Here is an 18,301-nt window from a genome sequence, read left to right as displayed (position 1 = left end):
ACTGTTGGCGTGGCAGCCATCTTTATTCGGACCATTGATCTGGAGCCAAAAGATCCAAACTCAGCATAAGAGCAGAAATTAATTGTCATTTGATAGCACAATTGACAATATCTTTTATCACTTTTCTGAAAAGACAAAATAGACTAATGTGACAGAAGTTAACAAACTGGATTTGTCCACCTTCTTGTGATGATAACAAATCTGAGCAGTTTGGATCCAAGCAATATAGCTGCAGTCTAAAAACGTAGCCAGAGGTGCAGCTAATTGGCCGTATTGTTTAAGTATCAACAGCATCTGATCCAGTACGGGTAGTTTCAATAGGTTGACATCTTGATTTCTGGTACATCTAGTGTAGTACAGAAAAAACTAAGAAAGAGTGGAACCCACAGCCCTCAAGACTGCCCCACCATTCAATATAATCAAGGCTGCTCTGCCCAGGTATCTTCTTCTCACCTGTGCCAGTTTCCTACTGCCCCCAATTCGCTAATCTTTGCTTGTCTACTTCTTCTTCAAATACCCACAATGATTTTGCTTCCATAGACCTCCAGGACAGATAATTCAGAGATTCACAACTCTCAGCAAGCTGCTCTGCACCTCACTTTTAAACGATCATCCTCAAATCATGCAACTTCAACCCCTCATTTCAATCTCCCCACCTATGGAAACATCTTGACTGTAGTGATAGGATCTTGCATGTTTCAATAAAATCACTTCTCATTCTTTTCAATGCCAAAGCATGTAGAAATGTGTTCTTCAGCCACTGACATTAGTCCAGCTCACTTGTCCCAGGAATTAGCCTCTTGAATATTTTTCTCTTGCCTCCAATGCAAGTATATCCCTTTATATAAAGGGATATAAACAGAATGGGGTACTGATTGGGATGATCAGCCATGATCACATTGAATGGCGGTGCTGGCTCGAAGGGCCAAATGGCCTACTCCTGCACCTATTGTCTATTGTCTCTCCTACAACCATTTCCTGCCTCATCCAGCCCATCCAACCTCGCTCTGAACCTCCTGCAACAGTCCAATGTTTCACCCCTCCTTCTCACCTTGGAAGGGAGCCTTCTGCTCTACAGCACAGTTGGGTAATAATTCCACATAAGTCATTATAGCCAATCATTATAGCCTGAACCCAAACTACTTTTACACCCTTATTATCTTAACAGGTTTTGTTTTTCACATATCACACCAGCAATAACATCTAAACTATTACTAAAAGTCTCATCTTGACCACTTCCTGACTACGTTGTAAATACAAAAACGCTACCCTATATCGCTATGATTTTTTCACCATCTTATACTCACTGTCCTCCTCTCCTCCACCCCCCCCCCCCAAGTTTTTTTCCGATCGGTGAAATAATAAAAAAGTTATGAATGTTTAAAAAATCGTGAGATCAGCAGATTGGTCTTCTCGCCTGACAGTCACCATGAAGGTAACAACTCTTCCAGCACCCGCGGAGAATAAAGTCTCGGAGGCGGGGATGAGTCTATGAGCTGCATGCGGGCAGAGACCAAGTTGAACCGGAAGCCTCTGAGTGAAGTCTGAGTGGGGCCGGCTGTACATCAGGCCAAAAGCTGAAGGTGCAGGGTAAGCTACGTCTGCTGCGACCCCCTCCCCCCTTCCCACACCCCTCCCCGTGTTTGCGGGCTGCTGTGTTCGCGGGCGGGGGCTGCTGTGTTCGCGGGCAGGGGCGGCGACCACCACGAGGAGCCAGGTGTCGATGAGTACAGCTGGGGCTGGGAGCCACTGAGTGCGACGGGCGCGGGTCTTGGAGCCGACGAGTGAGCCCGGAGCTGGGACCTGCAGCCGGTGAGTGCGGTCGGAGCCGGAGCCGCTGAGCCCACACACCACCCTCCTACATACCTCCTCCTGCCCTACACCCACTCCCCTACACACACCCCTCCCCCATACCTCCCCTATGGCCTTTTAAACATGACTACCAGAAATCCAGTCAGAAGTATAATTAGCAAAAAGCCACAAATAAAAACATAAATATAAGTGCTTGGAGGCATTGACTTTTCTCTTCAATTATCATTACCCAACCTTTCCTTTTGTAATTCGTCTTTAACCCACATTTATTATTTGCTCTCCCTGCATAAAAACAAAGGGTTGATGTTTATTAAAGCTTCTGCACCAAACAGCGATAAATGTGACAGAGCTAATGGTCAATTTTGGCATTTTAACAAAGGATAGGCATGAAAATCCAAGTGCTACTTTTATCCATCTGAATGCTAAAAACATTCAGATCCAAATATAAAATAACAAAACTCTAAAGTTTACACGAGACATTTAATGAAGATTATATTTGAACTAATTTGCTATTTGAAAAATATAGCATAACAAAATGATTCCAGTTCAAATATTTTTAAAATTTGCCATTTTGGATCAGTTAACCAGCATCTTAAGCACTCATTGGGGTGGGAGATTGCAACCTTCACGTGGTCCACCCTGTTTCGACGAATGCAATCAACCTGCCGTGCACAAACAGAAGATCAACACAGAACAAGTTGCACGCCATACGCAAAAAGAAGCACTCATTGTACAGATCTCTTTACTATTTCACTGTTTCCCCAATTGATTAACTCAAGAAAATAATCCTGTTTATACACAATTACCCTTGGCAACATTGCACAAAATTGCAATGTTGTCAGTTGTTTTCAATTGTATGAAATTGATAAACATTGCAATTACACAGTAGCTACACGTCAATCCAACATAACACCAACTCTCCGAGAAAGAAAATAAAGCAATATTTAAAGGAATTTCAACGCCACTCAAGTGTTGCTGTTTCAGCAGATTTCATTTCATCTATGGTAGCATGTGGCTCGAGGGACAAGTTTGAGATTTCCTAGCAAACACGAGTCCTAAATGCCAACTGTCCTCCAATGTTCCATTCATCTTGGACTCGGGTAACAGAGAGCAAGCATCCTGTAATTCTGCATCAATTGTGTTGGTGAATCTACCCTCTGTATCTGTGTCTGATTAGATCTTGTGTAAGGACAGCAAGTATACCAGAGGAATAGATGCAATGAGTAGGGCAGAACTTGATTTCTAATCTGTATTTTGAATGAATTGAGTTTAGTTATCATTGGAATTATGCGCAGAGGAATGTCATCTGGTGCTGTAAACATGCTCTGGCATTCCTCATGATCATGACTCATCTACTAACATAGAGTTTTGTTTTCCTGCACATCCATCCCTTGACACTCTTAAAACCTACAAATTAATCAATTACATTTTTGCGTGAACACAGCGACAGATCCCACCAGGATTTCAAAGATTCACCACATTCATGCAAGTCATACATGACCTGCGCTTAACTGCAAGTCTTAGACACCTTGGTACCTAATATTTCAGTCAGAAAGATCTGCCCATCATCCGGTCGGTTACATTCTGTAAGTTTCAAAATAGTCTCTCATCTCTAATTTTCCTGAACTCTGCGAATAATTAATCTCTCCATATATGGCGAAGCCTTCATCCCACGGACCAGTCTGGTCAACCTTCATTACATTTCCTGCAGGGCAAGTTCATCCTTTCTTAGGCAAGGCAAGCACAAAAACTCTAACAATACCCCATTTGCAGTCCCAACAAGAACATACAGGTGCACAACCTTTTATCCGAAGATCCAAATAACGAAAACCTCCGAATAGCGGCCATTTTTTCGGTCCTTGAAGAAAGGTCCTTGAAAACGTTCACCAAGGGCGGCCCACAGAGGTGACAGCGGAACCTCCGGTCGGTCCTCGAAGAAAGGGGAACTAAATCCCCATTCATAAAAGAGAAGGTGAGGGTATATTGCGCGGGAGGGTTAATAATTGACAATATGCTGCTGCCTGCCCGCTGAGTTAAAAAGTTCCCACGGTAGACTCACGATATACAGTGTATCGTGAGTCTTGCGTGGGAACTTTTTAACTCAGCGGGCAGGCAGCAGCAGATTGTCGCTCCCTTCAAATTCACCCCACCTACACCCCTCTGCTTCCCGGCCATGTGTGTGACCCCTTCCCTCCCCCCTCCAGCTCCCTGCTCATTGCACTGGCGCGGGGGCTTTGCACTGTCTTCACGTCGGCGATGCCAGTCACTGGAGACGTCAGGACCAACGAGACACCGACCCCAGGCCCACTGCAAGCACGGAGATCCCAGAGACCCACAGCCAGCAGCAGCCCAGCCCCGTTCCAACTCCAGAGGAAAACTGCAAACTGGCCGGAGGCATCAGGACCACCAGAAGGCGCTCCCCGATGGGCCGCTACGGCGACAAGTGGCAGTTCGCCCACAGCCCGAGCTGTGCCCCCTCATCGGGACACCGACCCCCAGGCCCACTGCAAGCACGGAGATCCCAGATCAGCAACTCCAGCCCAGCCCCGCTCCAACTCCAGAGGAACAAGCTCCCCGTATGGTCAGAAGCTGATGGTGTGCAAGGTACGTCTTGTTCTTGGGGTCGCGCAGCTCGGGCTGTGGGCGAACTGCCACTTGTCGCCGTAGCGGCCCATCGGGGAGCGGATTCCTCTGGAATTGGAGGGGGAGGGGGGTATTGTGCTGTTTGATCGCCCCCTACTATCCCAGGGACAGGGAGACAGGACGTTCACCGAGGGTGGCCCGCAGAGGTGACAGCGGAACCTCCGGTCGGTCCTGGAAGAAAGGGGAACTAAATCCCCTTCATAAAAGAGAAGTGGTGGGTATATTGCCCGGGAGGGTATATCGCCTACCTGGAAGAAACCGGACATTTTTTCCAGGATGTCGTCTGCACACCAAAGCTCACGTTTGGCGCCAAACGCACGTCGCCTCTGCTGCACACGGATATGAGTGTGAAAATGTCGCCTTTGGCCGCCTAAGGGCATGTAGCGAGAGGTGATTCAATGCTGCGGTCACATTTACAAATTCAGGAATTCATTCAACACACTGCATTTCATACAGACATTTATTCTGCAAGAAAAAATACATTGAAGACTCAAACTCGCGACCGAGGAACTGCCGGGATCAAGGCGCAAACTCGCGACCTTGCGGATATGAGCCGAGCACTCTACCACTGAGCCAGCTATTAAAATCTACGCTAAAAAATTTCCATTCCGAAGGCCGACAAATTCCGAATTACGAAAAGTGTCTGGTCCCAAGGCTTTCGGATAAAAGGTTGTGCACCTGTATACATATACCAAGACACCTTTATTCATATCTTCATATTTTCCTTTAATAAGGCCAATGTAAATTTGCCTACCAAATTGCTTGGTGTGTGTACAGTGCATTCAGAAATTATTCAGACCCGTTCACTTTTCCACATTTTGTTACGTTACAGCTTTATTTTAAAATTGATTAAATCTTTTATTTATCATCAATCTACACACAATACCCCAGAATGAAGAAGTGAAAACAGGTGTTTAGAAATTTTTGCAACGTAATTAAAAAGAAATAATAAAATATCAAATTTACATAAGTATTCAGACTCTTTGCTATGATACTCCAAATTGAGCTTAGGTTCATCCTGTTCCCATTAATTATCCTTGAAATGTTTCTACAACTTGATTGGAGTTCACCAGTGGTAAATTAAATTGATTGGTCATGATTTGGAAAGGCACACACCTGTCCATATAAGGTCCCACAGTTGACAGTGCATGTCAGAGCAAACACCAAGCCAGGAAGAGGAAGAGGAAGAGGAAGAGGAAGGAATTGTCCGTAGACAGGATTGTGTCGAGACACAGATCTGGGGAAGGGTATAAAACAATTTCTGCAGCATTGCAGGTCCCGAAGAGCACAGTGGCCTCCGTCATTCTTAAATGGAAGAACTTTGGAACCACCAGGACTCTTTATAGAGCTGGCTTCCGGCCAAATTGAGCAATCGGGGGAGAATGGCCTTGGTCAAGGAGGTGTCCAAGAACTCGATGGTTACTCTGACAGAGGTCCAGAGTTCCTCTGTGGAGATGGGAGAACTTTCCAGAAGGACAACTATATCTGCAGCACTCTACCAATCAGGCCTTTATGGTAGAGTGGTCAGATGGAAGCTACTCCTCTGTAAAAGGCACATGACAGCCTGCTTGGAATTTGCGAAAAGGCACCTAAAGGACTCTCAGACCATGAGAAACAAGATTCTCTGGTCTGATGAAACCAAGATTGAACATTTGGCCTGAATGCCAAGTGTCACGTCTGGAGGAAACCAGGCACCGCTTATCACCTGGCCAATACCATACCTACGGTGAAGCATGGTGGTGGCAGCATCATGCTGTGGGGATGTTTGTCAGCAACAGGAATTGGGAGACTAGTCAGGATCGAGGGAAAGATGAACGGAGCAAAGTACAGAGAGATCTTTGATGAAAACCTGCTCCAGAGCGTTCCGGACCTCAGACTGGGGCGGAGGTTCACCTTCGAACAGGACAACGACCCTAAGCACACAGTCAAGGCAATGCAGGAGTGGCTTCATGACAAATCTGTGAATGTCCTTGAGTGGCCCAGCCAGAGCCTGGACTTGAACATCTCTGGAGGGACCTGAAAATAGCTGTGCATTGAAGCTCGCCATCCAACCTGACAGAGCTTGAGAGGATCTTCAGAGAAGAATGGGAGAAATTACCCAAATACAGGTGTGCCAAGCATCACTGTGGCAGGGAGTTCCAGAGATTCACTACTCTCTGTGTGAAAAAAGTTCTTCTCATCTCGGTTTTAAAGGATTTCCCCCTTATCCTTAAGCTGTGACCCCTTGTCCTGGACTTCCCCAACATCGGGAGCAATCTTCCTGCATCTAGCCTGTCCAACCCCTTAAGAATTTTGTAAGTTTCTATAAGATCCCCTCTCAATCTCCTAAATTCTAGAGAGTATAAACCAAGTCTATCCAGTCTTTCTTCATAAGACAGTCCTGACATCCCAGGAATCAGTCTGGTGAACCTTCTCTGCACTCCCTCTATGGCAATAATGTCCTTCCTCAGATTTGGAGACCAAAACTGTACGCAATACTCCAGGTGTGGTCTCACCAAGACCCTGCAGTAGAACCTCCCTGCTCCTATACTCAAATCCTTTTGCTATGAAAGCTAACATACCATTCGCTTTCTTCACTGCCTGCTGCACCTGCATGCCCACTTTCAATGACTGGTGTACCATGACACCCAGGTCTCGCTGCATCTCCCCTTTTCCTAGTCGGCCACCATTTAGATAATAGTCTGCTTTCGTGTTTTTGCCACCAAAATGGATAACCTCACATTTATCCACATTATACTGCATCTGCCAAACATTTGCCCACTCACCCAGCCTATCCAAGTCACCTTGCAGTCTCCTAGCATCCTCCTCACAGCTAACACTGCCCCCCAGCTTAGTGTCATCCGCAAACTTGGAGATATTGCCTTCAATTCCCTCATCCAGATCATTAATATATATTGTAAATAGCTGGGGTCCCAGCACTGAGCCTTGCGGTACCCCACTAGTCACTGCCTGCCATTGTGAAAAAGGACCCGTTTACTCCTACTCTTTGCTTCCTGTTTGCCAGCCAGTTCTCTATCCACATCAATACTGAACCCCCAATGCCGTGTGCTTTAAGTTTGTAAACTAATCTCTTATGTGGGACCTTGTCGAAAGCCTTCTGGAAGTCCAGATACACCACATCCACTGGTTCTCCCCTATCCACGCTACTAGTTACATCCTCGAAAAATTCTATAAGATTCGTCAGACATGATTTACCTTTTGTAAATCCATGCTGACTTTGTCCAATGATTTCACCACTTTCCAAATGTGCTGCTATCCCATCTTTAATAACTGACTCTAGCAGTTTCCCCACTACCGATGTTAGACTAACTGGTCTGTAATTCCCCGTTTTCTCTCTCCCTCCCTTCTTAAAAAGTGGGGTTACGTTTGCTACCCACCAATCCTCAGGAACTACTCCAGAATCTAAAGAGTTTTGAAAGATTATTACTAATGCATCCACTATTTCTGGAGCTACTTCCTTAAGTACTCTGGGATGCAGCCTATCTGGCCCTGGGGATTTATCGGCCTTTAATCCATTTAATTTACCCAACACCACTTCCCGGCTAACCTGGATTTCACTCAATTCCTCCAACTCCTTTGACCCGCGGTCCCCTGCTATTTCCGGCAGATTATTTATGTCTTCCTTAGTGAAGACAGAACCAAAGTAGTTATTCAATTGGTCCGCCATATCCTTGTTCCCCATGATCAACTCACCCGTTTCTGACTGCAAGGGACCTACATTTGTTTTAACTAATCTCTTTCTTTTCACATATCTATAAAAACTTTTGCAGTCAGTTTTTATGTTCCCTGCCAGTTTTCTTTCATAATCTATTTTCCTTTCCTAATTAAGCCCTTTGTCCTCCTCTGCTGGTCTCTGAATTTCTCCCAGTCCTCCGGTATGCTGCTTTTTCTGGCTAATTTGTACGCATCATCCTTCGCTTTGATACTATCCCTGATTTCCCTTGTTATCCACGGATGCACTACCTTCCCTGATTTATTCTTTTGCCAACTGGGATGAACAATTTTTGTAGTTCATCCATGCAGTCTTTAAATGTCTTCCATTGCATATCCACCGTCAACCCTTTTAGAATTAATTGCCAGTCAATCTTGGCCAATTCACGTCTCACACCCTCAAAGTTACCTTTCTTTAAGTTCAGAACCATTGTTTCTGAATTAACAATGTCACTCTCCATCCTAATGAAGAACTCAACCATATTATGGTCACTCTTGCCCAAGGGGGCACGTACAACAAGACTGCTAACTAACCCTTCCTCATTACTCAATACCCAGTCTAAAATAGCCTGCTCTCTCGTTGGTTCCTCTACATGTTGATTTCGATAACTATCCCGCATACATTCCAAAAAATCCTCTTCCTCAGCACCCCTGCCAATTTGATTCACCCAATCTATATGTAGATTGAAGTCACCCATTATAACGGTTTTGCCTTTGTCGCACGCATTTCTAATTTCCTGTTTGATACCATCTCCAACTTCACTACTACTGTTAGGTGGCCTGTACACAACACCCACCAGCGTTTTCTGCCCCTTAGTGTTTCGCAGCTCTACCCATACCGATTCCACATCCTGCAAACTAATGTCCTTCCTTTCCATTGCGTTAATCTCCTCTCTAATCAGCAACGCTACCCCACCTCCTTTTCCTTTCTCTCTATCCCTCCTGAATATTGAATATCCCTGGATGTTCAGCTCCCAGCCTTGGTCACCCTGGAGCCATGTCTCCGTGATCCCAACTATATCATAGTCATTAATAGCCACAGAAGGTAGTCGAGGCCAGTTCATTGGCTATATTTAAGAGGGAGTTAGATGTGGCCCTTGTGGCTAAGGGGATCAGAGGGTATGGAGAGAAGGCAGGTACGGGATACTGAGTTGGATGATCAGCCATGATCATATTGAATGGCGGTGCAGGCTCGAAGGGCCGAATGGCCTACTCCTGCACCTAATTTCTATGTTTCTATGTTTCTATCATACCCAAGAAGACTTGAGGCTGTAATCGCTGCCAAAGGTGCCTCAACAAACTACTGAGTAAAGGGTCTGAATAGTTATGTAAATGTGATATCTCAGTTATTTCTTTTTAATTACTTTGCAAACATTTCTATACACCTGTTTTCGCTTTTTTATTTGGGGTGTTGTGTGTAAAATCAATACAGGTAAATTTAGACTATATAGCGAAACCAAGATTACTATGAACTAATTATAGTTAGTATTTCACGACAAACTAAATTACAGCTCATTCAACAAGTCATAATATTTTCAGTGTTTCATTTCAAAATACATTGAGATTAGTGTAAATAGTTTCATGTTATCGTTAGTTGACTTCTCATGGCTAATTATACCGATAAAGGCTGCTACATTGGAAAAGTGGTGAAATACTCAGATGAGGTTCTGGATTTCTGCTCTTAATAGCAAGTGCATGCATCACCATTGTTATTCGCTATCAGTTTCAGCTATTGTGCTTGCTCCTTCCATTTAAAAATTGGGATGCACAATGTCTTAAAATTACAAAAAGGTGAAATGTTATAAATAGAGAAAATGTGATGTTTGATAACTTCAGTTACATTTATTAATTACTAAATAGATCTATGGGACTTGGTGGTGGAGATCATTTCAAATACATGTTGAAGATTGGTGGACAAATTGGAGGTCAAGTCACAGCAATATACAAGAGAACATCAATTAGTGTACGTAAAATCCATTTGTAGTGTTATTTGCACTTCTTATCCGATGCAACGAGCTAGGAAAGGGTTTTAATAGGGGGTTTTGCATTGGTGATGGTTAATAGATAGACTAGCATGCACCGAGCCAAGTAATGGGATGAAATCAGTTCTGCGCCCAACTTGATTTGGCAACATTAATTAGCAATGCTTTTATAAATTAAGTTATAAATATACTTTGCAAATGCCTTGAAATAAAATAAACTCAAACTCGGCCAAGTCAGAGAGGATAACTGGACTGGCACACAGGAAGCAGTTGTGCACCTATGCGTGAAGAGCTGTCATAATAGAGACTTGAACACCATATCTAATTTACATTTGCCCACACAAAGACTATTTCCAAAACTAAACATGTTTAATCATTAGAACTTCAGAAAACAGATATCCAACAGAGGGCTAAATTTTAATATTTTGACACAAAAGGAGCCAATGGGTGAGAGCCCAGTACATGATGGACAATTGTCATGGGTTTTTAACCTCTCTACTGCATCAACACATTTCTGGATTTGCTGACCAATTAAGTTAAGTAACATGTTTGCCATTCCTCTACTCATCAAAGAGAGCTGTACAGCATGGAAATAGGCCCTTCAGCCCACTTTATCCATACAAACCAAGTTTGCACAATGGACTAGTCCCATCACCTCCATTTGGCCATCAGCCTTCCAAATCCTCACCATCTTTATATCCAAATGTCTTTCAAATCAAAGCCTTTATCCTAAAGCAATATTCAAAGTTTTTTTTATAAAGCAAGCAAGATCCAAACCATAAGTCAATTAATTTGCAAGCCGCTGAAGGTGAGTATAATTGCCACAGTGACATTGTAAATAGAACAAATATATATGCTTTTGAAAGCTACACACTTTGGGAGTTAGCTTCCTTTATCCATGTAAAAGGTTGAGAAAGTTTTCAAATTCAATCTGTGCATACAGTAGCTGCATAGAATACACACACACACACACACACGTGTTTAAAGGTAAAGTGTTGGGACTTTTATTTGTTGGAGTGATAAAAAATAGAAAAAAGGAATGTTTAATTGATGATTGGAATTTCTGAATATAGCAGACTGAACTGAAATGATCAATCGTCCAATTAAAGAGTGCAAGACCCAAGACGTATTTATGCTGACACTTCCATGTTAAGAAGTTCTCAACTATATAATGGCACCACTATTTCAGGCTTTCAGTAACACCATCATTTAAGGCCAGAAATGAAACAATTGGGCGACTTTCCTTATCAATCCTACAGTGGGATTGATTTGAAACTGTTATTACTGTAAAATCCACATTGCTTTGAGTCTAGGCACACCATATCATAGTCATAGATCATGGTCATCACTTTTAACTAATTGGCTGATAGTTGGCGTCACTACATTTTTAGGGAAAAAAGTGATAGATGGTGGATGAATTATGTGTCCTTCATGGGTATATTAGTTTGCTTATTGAAAACTTTATGCTGGTTGGAAAACTCATTTCAGTGAAAGCTTAATATTTATTTTCTGCATTGTGAAACCAGATCAAGGTTGTTTCAAATATAATTTATCGAATCAATTTCTTTGGAGATTTGATGCAGCTTGGCATTCTCCCAGAGATAGTGGTTACTCCATTTGCGTAAGAAGTATAATGCTTAAAAAAGGTTTTAAACTTAGAATTTTGGCTGCGTGCTATCTACATTAGTAAGTACGTTTATTGGCCAAGTATTCACATGGCCAAATAAGGAATTTGCCTTGGTGCTCTGCCCACAAGTAACAACATGACATACAGTGACAGTTACAAATGACTCGGGAAACACTAAACATTAATAATAATAATAAAACATTAATGATAAAACACCATTGATCAAGCATTGTGAACCAACAAAGTACCAGATCAAAGGGAGGCTACAGATTTTTGGCTGTTGAGTAAAGCAACTATTCGTGGATAAAAATTGTGTTTATGTCTGGCTGTGGCAGCTTTGACAGTCCGGAGTCGCCTTCCAGAGGGAAGTGATTCAAAGAGTTTGTGGCCAGGGTGAGAGGGGTCAGAGATAATCTTGCCCGCTCGCTTCCTGGCCCTTGCAGTGTGCAGTTAATCAATGGAGGGAAGGTTGCAGCCAATAACCTTCTCTGCTGATCGGACGATTCGCTGCAGCCTCCAGGTGTCGTGCTTGATGGCTGAGCCAAACCAGACCATGATGGAGAAGGTGAGAACAGTCTCTACGATGGTCCGTGTAGAATTAGACCATCGTTGCCTGGCAGATTGTGCTTCCTCAGCTGCCGTAGGAAGTACATCCTCTGTTGTGCCTCTTTGACTGTGGAGTCGACGGTAAGCCCCCCACTTAAGGTCCTTGGAGATGATGGTTCCCAGGAACTTAAAAGACTCCACAGATGTGACTGTGGTGTTGTTGATGGTGAGTGGGGTGAGGGGAGGGGGAGCTCTCCTAAAGTCTACAATCAATTCCACTGTCATAAGAGCATTGAGCTCTAGGTTGTTGCGACGGCACCAGGAAACCAGCTGTGACACTTCCTGTTTGGAGGCAGATTCCTCCCCATCCTGGATGAGTCCAATCAGGGTTGTGTCGTCCGCAAACTTGAGAAGCTTGACAGAGGTGACGGTGGAGGTGCATTCGTTGTTGTAGAGAGAGTAGAGAGAGTACGCAGTCTTGCGGCGCTCCTATGCTGAGATCATCTTAATTCTCCCTGCTCACTCTGCCCTCCCTTAATCTTACTTTTCACATAATCTCGCTATCCTATATTCACAATAATCCACCTCCGTAGTCTATTTTCATGATATCTCACAGAGGGATGTTGGAGTGCAGATACATAGTTTCTTGAAAGTGGCATCACAGATCGGCGTGGTTATCAACAAGGCTAGTGGTACAATTGCCTTCATCGGTCACCGTATTGAGTATAGGAGTTGGGATGTAACGTAACATTGAACAAAATGTTGGAGTGCCTGGATTTGGACAGTTGTCAGATTTGGTCACCCGGCTATAGGAAGGATGATGTTGCAGAGAAGATTTACGAGGATGTAACCAGAAACCCGAGGGTTCATCTCCACGAAATGATAGGGAGAGGATGGTCAGGCTAGGACTTTACTCCTTGGAGCTCTAGAGGATGAGAGGTGATCTTATTGAGGAGTACAAGATCATGAGAGGAATAGATAAGGTGACCGCACAATCTTTTACCTAGAACGGGAGATTCAAGAACCAGAGGACATCGGTTTAAGGTGAGAGGGGAAAGATTTAATTGGAACCTAAGGGGTAACGTTTTCCACACAGAGTGTGATGGGTTTATGGAACGAGCTGCTACAATAGGTAGTGAGGCAGATACATAACAATATTTTAAAAGACATCTGGACCGGTACATGGGGAGGAAAGGCTTAGAGGATATGGTCCAAATGCGGGGCAGGTGGGATAATTAGTGTTGATGGGCCCGAAGGATCTGTTTCCTTGTTCAAGGTTCAAGTTAGTTTTATTGTCATGTGTCCCTGTGTAGGGACAATGAAATTCTTGCTTTGCTTAAGCACACAGAAAATAGTAGGCATTTACTACAAAACAGATAAATGTGTCCATATACCATGATATAATATATACACACATGAATAAATAAACTGATAGTGCAAATAACAGAAAGTGGTTGGTAATAATCAGAGTTTTGTCCGAGCCAGGTTTAATAGCCTGATGGCTGATGTTGATTACTTTATGACTCCAAGTTACAAACGCAAAACCCTTTGCCAGTGCAAGTCTGCCCAATCAATACGTACTATGCTTCAAAAAAAAATTAGGGGGTTTCGAGATTGTCCCAGGGATGTTAATGGGAAAACATATAAGCAAGTCTTTCAGTGTATTGCCAGACTACACTGATGTGCATCACACTGTACCCCCGCCCCCCCCCCCCAATAAAACCTGACTATGCAAATCCATGTCATAAATAATGAGTAAAGTAACAAAAACAGATCAAATCGCATCTTCGCTAAATGTATCTAATAAAAATAGCACTTCAATCCCTCAGAAACATTTTGAATCTATGTTTCAGAATAATCAAAAAATATAATCTTCTTCCACATTATGACAAATCTGAAATGTCAAAGCTAAGTAGTGATGGACAGCTGACAGAGAAAATAAGAGGAAAAAAGGTGGGGTGATAATTATATGAGCAAAACATCCATAGAAGCATGATCCAATAGGGATCATCGGCCTGTTTCTGTGCTGTACTCAAGTACACAAGCTGTTGGTTTAAAATCATGTTAAAAATGACAAAGGGAAATGGAAACCTAGGGCAGGAATCCATTGATGCAAATCGAGGGGCTAATGGAAAAAGCATCAATTAAAGAAAGGCATACCTAACTTCATTTGCAAGCATTTTCGCTTTTATACTAGAATACTTGTTGAAGAGCTTACACTGTAACTGTAAGCATGAAAGTGCCCCCTTTTTGTGTCTCATCAAAAAGAGGGAGTACAATTAAAATCACACTGCACGCAGATTTGCGAAAGGAACATTTTATATATGAAATTTTATTAATTTTTAATATTTGCAATTCGGTTTTAATTCTCATTTTCCTTGCATTGAAAGCTTACAAAGGACAATTATTTTTTAGGGAGAAGAAAAAATAAATGTGTTTATTCATTTACATTTTTCTGTTACGTAAATTGCACCAGATCAAATATGATTCTTTATCTCTAATTTTTGCATAGTGATCTGTGAATGCTGCAAGAACAAATTTACATTATACAAACAGCTGTAACGTGGAGACCACCCATACTGGATAACATTAATGCAATGAAAATTGACTGGCTGTTTTAAGATAACCTGGATCTGATGATGAAAACAAATATAATTTTTTTTTTTTGACGTCATAAAAACTGAATATTTTAGTTTAGAGTTTAGTTTAGAGTTGGACAACAGGCCCTTTGGCTCATCGGATCTATGCCGACCATTGATCACCCGTTTCGATGTTATCCCATATTCTCATCCACCAGGGGCAATTTTACAGCGGCCAATTAACCGACAAACCTTTATGTCTTTGGAGCGTGAGAGGAAACTGGAGCACGTGGAGAAAGCCCCCGCGGTCACAGGGAGAACATGCAAGCTCTACAGAGATAGCACCCGTGGTCAGGATCAAACTCGAGTCTCTGGCGCTGTGAGGCAGTGGTTCCAACAGCTGTGCCACCACGATGCCCATTTATATTCATTTATATCATTGTTCTACGTTGTAACTGGCAAGAAAACACGGCAAAACAGTTTAAAAAAATGCTTAAACTCTTGTTGAAATAGTTCTTATAACAAATAATTTCCGACTACAATTAAATGGCTCTCAGGTTATTTAGATAATCCCACTATTAATGTATTTTAAACATTTCCTTGCAGCATTTCATTAACAACTTACAAAACCTCTAATATCTATGTAGGAGTGATGATACAACACATCATTACTGCCATTACTACCATGCTTGAGTCCGAGAAACAAATACATAAATCTGGTTAAGCTTCTGATTATCTGTTTTTACACTAATGTACAGAGAAGGGCAAGACTGGCAGAAGACTGGCTCAAAACTATTAAGATAGTTTCCGGCAGCTGCTTTTCCATTTATACATACTGTAGGCATAGCATTGAGTGAGAGTTGCACTTCCTGCAGCAAAAAAAACAAAAACTGCTGGAGGAATTGAGCAGGTCAAGCAGGATCTGCGGAGGCTAAGTGATGATTCATATTTCATGTCAACATCCTGCATGATAAGTCCTAGCAGAGGGTTTAGACCTAAAATCAATGATAGGGCCAGAACATTGTCTCTGGAATAGTTCATTGTGGATTATGGAACTGTCACACAACATAGAAACATAGAAAATAGGTGCAGGAGTAGGCCATTGGGCCCTTCGAGCCTGCACCGCCATTCAACATGATCATGGCTGATCATCCAACTCAGTATCCTGTACCAGCCTTCTCTCCATACCCCCTGATCCCTTTAGCCACAAGGGCCACATCTAACTCCCTCTTAAATATAGCCAATGATTTCTGCCCCTTATCCATTCAGTCTCCCATTCTAATTATCCAATTTATTTTTTTTAACATCTGCCTTAACAGACAAATGCTGCTATATTCCAATAGCCCTCATGATCATGCTTTCCACTCTCTCCTAGCCACCAGAAGGTCATGGCGTACATTTATTGCAATGAAGCAGCCATCTTTCAGTATCATCTCAACAGTTCCACTTATTACAGTCCTTGAATAAGTTTTAAACTCCTTAATCTCTACTGTATGTAAATGTTCAAACATTTTAAACCCATTTTCATTGATACTCTTCTGATCAATCGTCACTTTATCTTTTCCTACACTTAATGGCCATGTTCCAATTGTACAATACTCAAAATATGCTCTCAATTCCTGCACAAATTCAAAACTGTGCTCGTATTTGGGTTACCTTTCCGATTTATATGCATTTTGAAGTAACCAAAGAGAGGGTCAGATTTAACCTAAACAATAGTGTTTTGCCAATCAATATTCATCCCACATTTAAAAAAACCCAGAATACTTCCTCTTTTATCAAAATATTTCACAAAATCTTAGGCCTGGCGACAACATCATTTCACCAAACAACTACAGTAAATCACGGGATGGGTTGTAAAGGAGATGGTGGTAATCAACACAGAAAAAAACGGGAATTTGCAGAAAGTCTGTCACATTTGGAGGGATGAATGATTAATCTTTCGGGTCATTGACCTTACTTCACCCCCCACAGGGGCTGCACAAGGGCCACGGCCACAACCTGCAGCAAGAGCCCAGCTGTTGTCAGGGGGACAACGTGGGCCTCTGGTGCACAAGAAAGTGAACAAGATGAGCGCCGTGCCAGTCATCCGCGGCCCCTTCCTCCCCCACCCCTCTCCTCCCCTCGGCTGGGCCGCACATGGCGGGCTGGCAGAGGCTGCCTCCGTGTGGCGCTGCTGGGGTGAGCAGCAGCCCGGGGCTGAGCCGGGGAGTGGTGGCTGGCGGTGCCCGGGGGGGGGGGGGGGGGTCGTTTGCTGCCCCTGTGCTGCCAGCGAAGGTTCGAGAACAGCAGCAGCCAACCGTCGCGTCTCCGGAAGGCGAGACTCACCCGGCTCTGAGGCACAAATCGGAGCTGATTTTCATTAACGCCCGCCGCCGCTTGACCCTCGGCGACGCCAGCAGAGACTCCGGCCTCCGCCGCTGACCCCCGCCCGCCCGCTGTCACTGTTGTTATCGCCGCCGCCGCCGCCGCTCCCCCTCCTCCTCCTCCTCCTCCGAGGCAGAGACACCGCTCGCCGCTCAGGTAAACACCAGCACCGCCGGCCGCTCCCACAGCCCGGAGTACGGAGCGGGAGTCTCCAGCCCCCCTCTGTCTCTCACACACACGCTCCCGCCGAGCCTCACACCATCCACTCCCGCCCCCGAACAGGTTTTCCCACTCACTCACCCGCCCTCCCTCAGTGGATGGTCGCATCTCTATCATGCTCCCGGAAACTTTACTCCCTTTAAAAATTAAAAAATTAAATTATCTTTTGCTCCCGATTCCAGCGCCTGCAACTCTCGTGTCTGCGCCTTCCTGGTTTTAAAGGAGCAGGCAAGTTTAAATCTGAAGAAGGGTCTCGACCCAAATCGTCACCTACCTACCTTTTCCTTCTCTCCAGAGATGCTGCCTGTCCCGCTGAGTTACTCCAGCTGTTTTGTGTCTGTCTTACGTTTAAATCAAAGATAGGTGCAAGAGTGGGTCGGGTGTCCTGCCCCGGTACGTGGTTCTTGGTGAGAATGAGGAAGCTGTGAGCGGATAATGCAAAGGTAACAAAGGTGAAGGTGGTGGTTCCAAGCACGATAAAGATCAGTCCAAGATAATAGAATACGTATGAGAATTGCCTGAGGAGATGGATGAAATTCAGTGCATCATGTTTGTGCCCGGGTAGAAGTTACCTCAGCACAAACCGAGCGATAATTTCGCAACAACGCTGGGTGCCAAGAAGCGAACACTGCGATGTAAATTAAATCATAAATTAGAGGTCAGTAATTTAGGGATTACCAAAGGTTGTAGATTGGATGACAACTGTGGTCAATTGAATAATTTTTGTTCCATTTCTGGGACCTAGTACCAAAACCATGAGTATTTTTTATAAATGTTCTCAATTTAAACAAATGAAGCATGATTGCATTTATGAT

General features: G+C 43.6%; 1 protein-coding gene across 4 annotated transcripts in view; it reads right to left on the bottom strand.

Moving 5' to 3' along the window:
- Nucleotides 1-17,903, bottom strand: part of gramd4 (GRAM domain containing 4) — a 112,353-nt gene extending 94,450 nt beyond the window's left edge. Inside the window, exon 1 of one of the 4 annotated variants that reach the window (XM_033039755.1) lies at nucleotides 17,765-17,903. Coding sequence is in view for 2 of the 4 variants with exons in the window: in XM_033039751.1 (XP_032895642.1) it covers nucleotides 17,229-17,263 (35 nt within the window). In the remaining 2 variants the exon portion in view is untranslated. Of the gene's footprint in view, nucleotides 1-15,152; nucleotides 15,173-17,228; nucleotides 17,496-17,764 lie in introns of those variants that run through there. The other 3 variants (XM_033039751.1, XM_033039750.1, XM_033039753.1) reach the window with 3 other exon arrangements.
- Between the last annotated feature and the right edge of the window lie 398 nt (nucleotides 17,904-18,301).

The sequence above is a fragment of the Amblyraja radiata genome, chromosome 21 (assembly GCF_010909765.2).
Source record: "Amblyraja radiata isolate CabotCenter1 chromosome 21, sAmbRad1.1.pri, whole genome shotgun sequence".
NCBI classification, from domain to species: domain Eukaryota; kingdom Metazoa; phylum Chordata; class Chondrichthyes; order Rajiformes; family Rajidae; genus Amblyraja; species Amblyraja radiata.
This window is presented reverse-complemented; position numbering and strand designations above follow the sequence as displayed.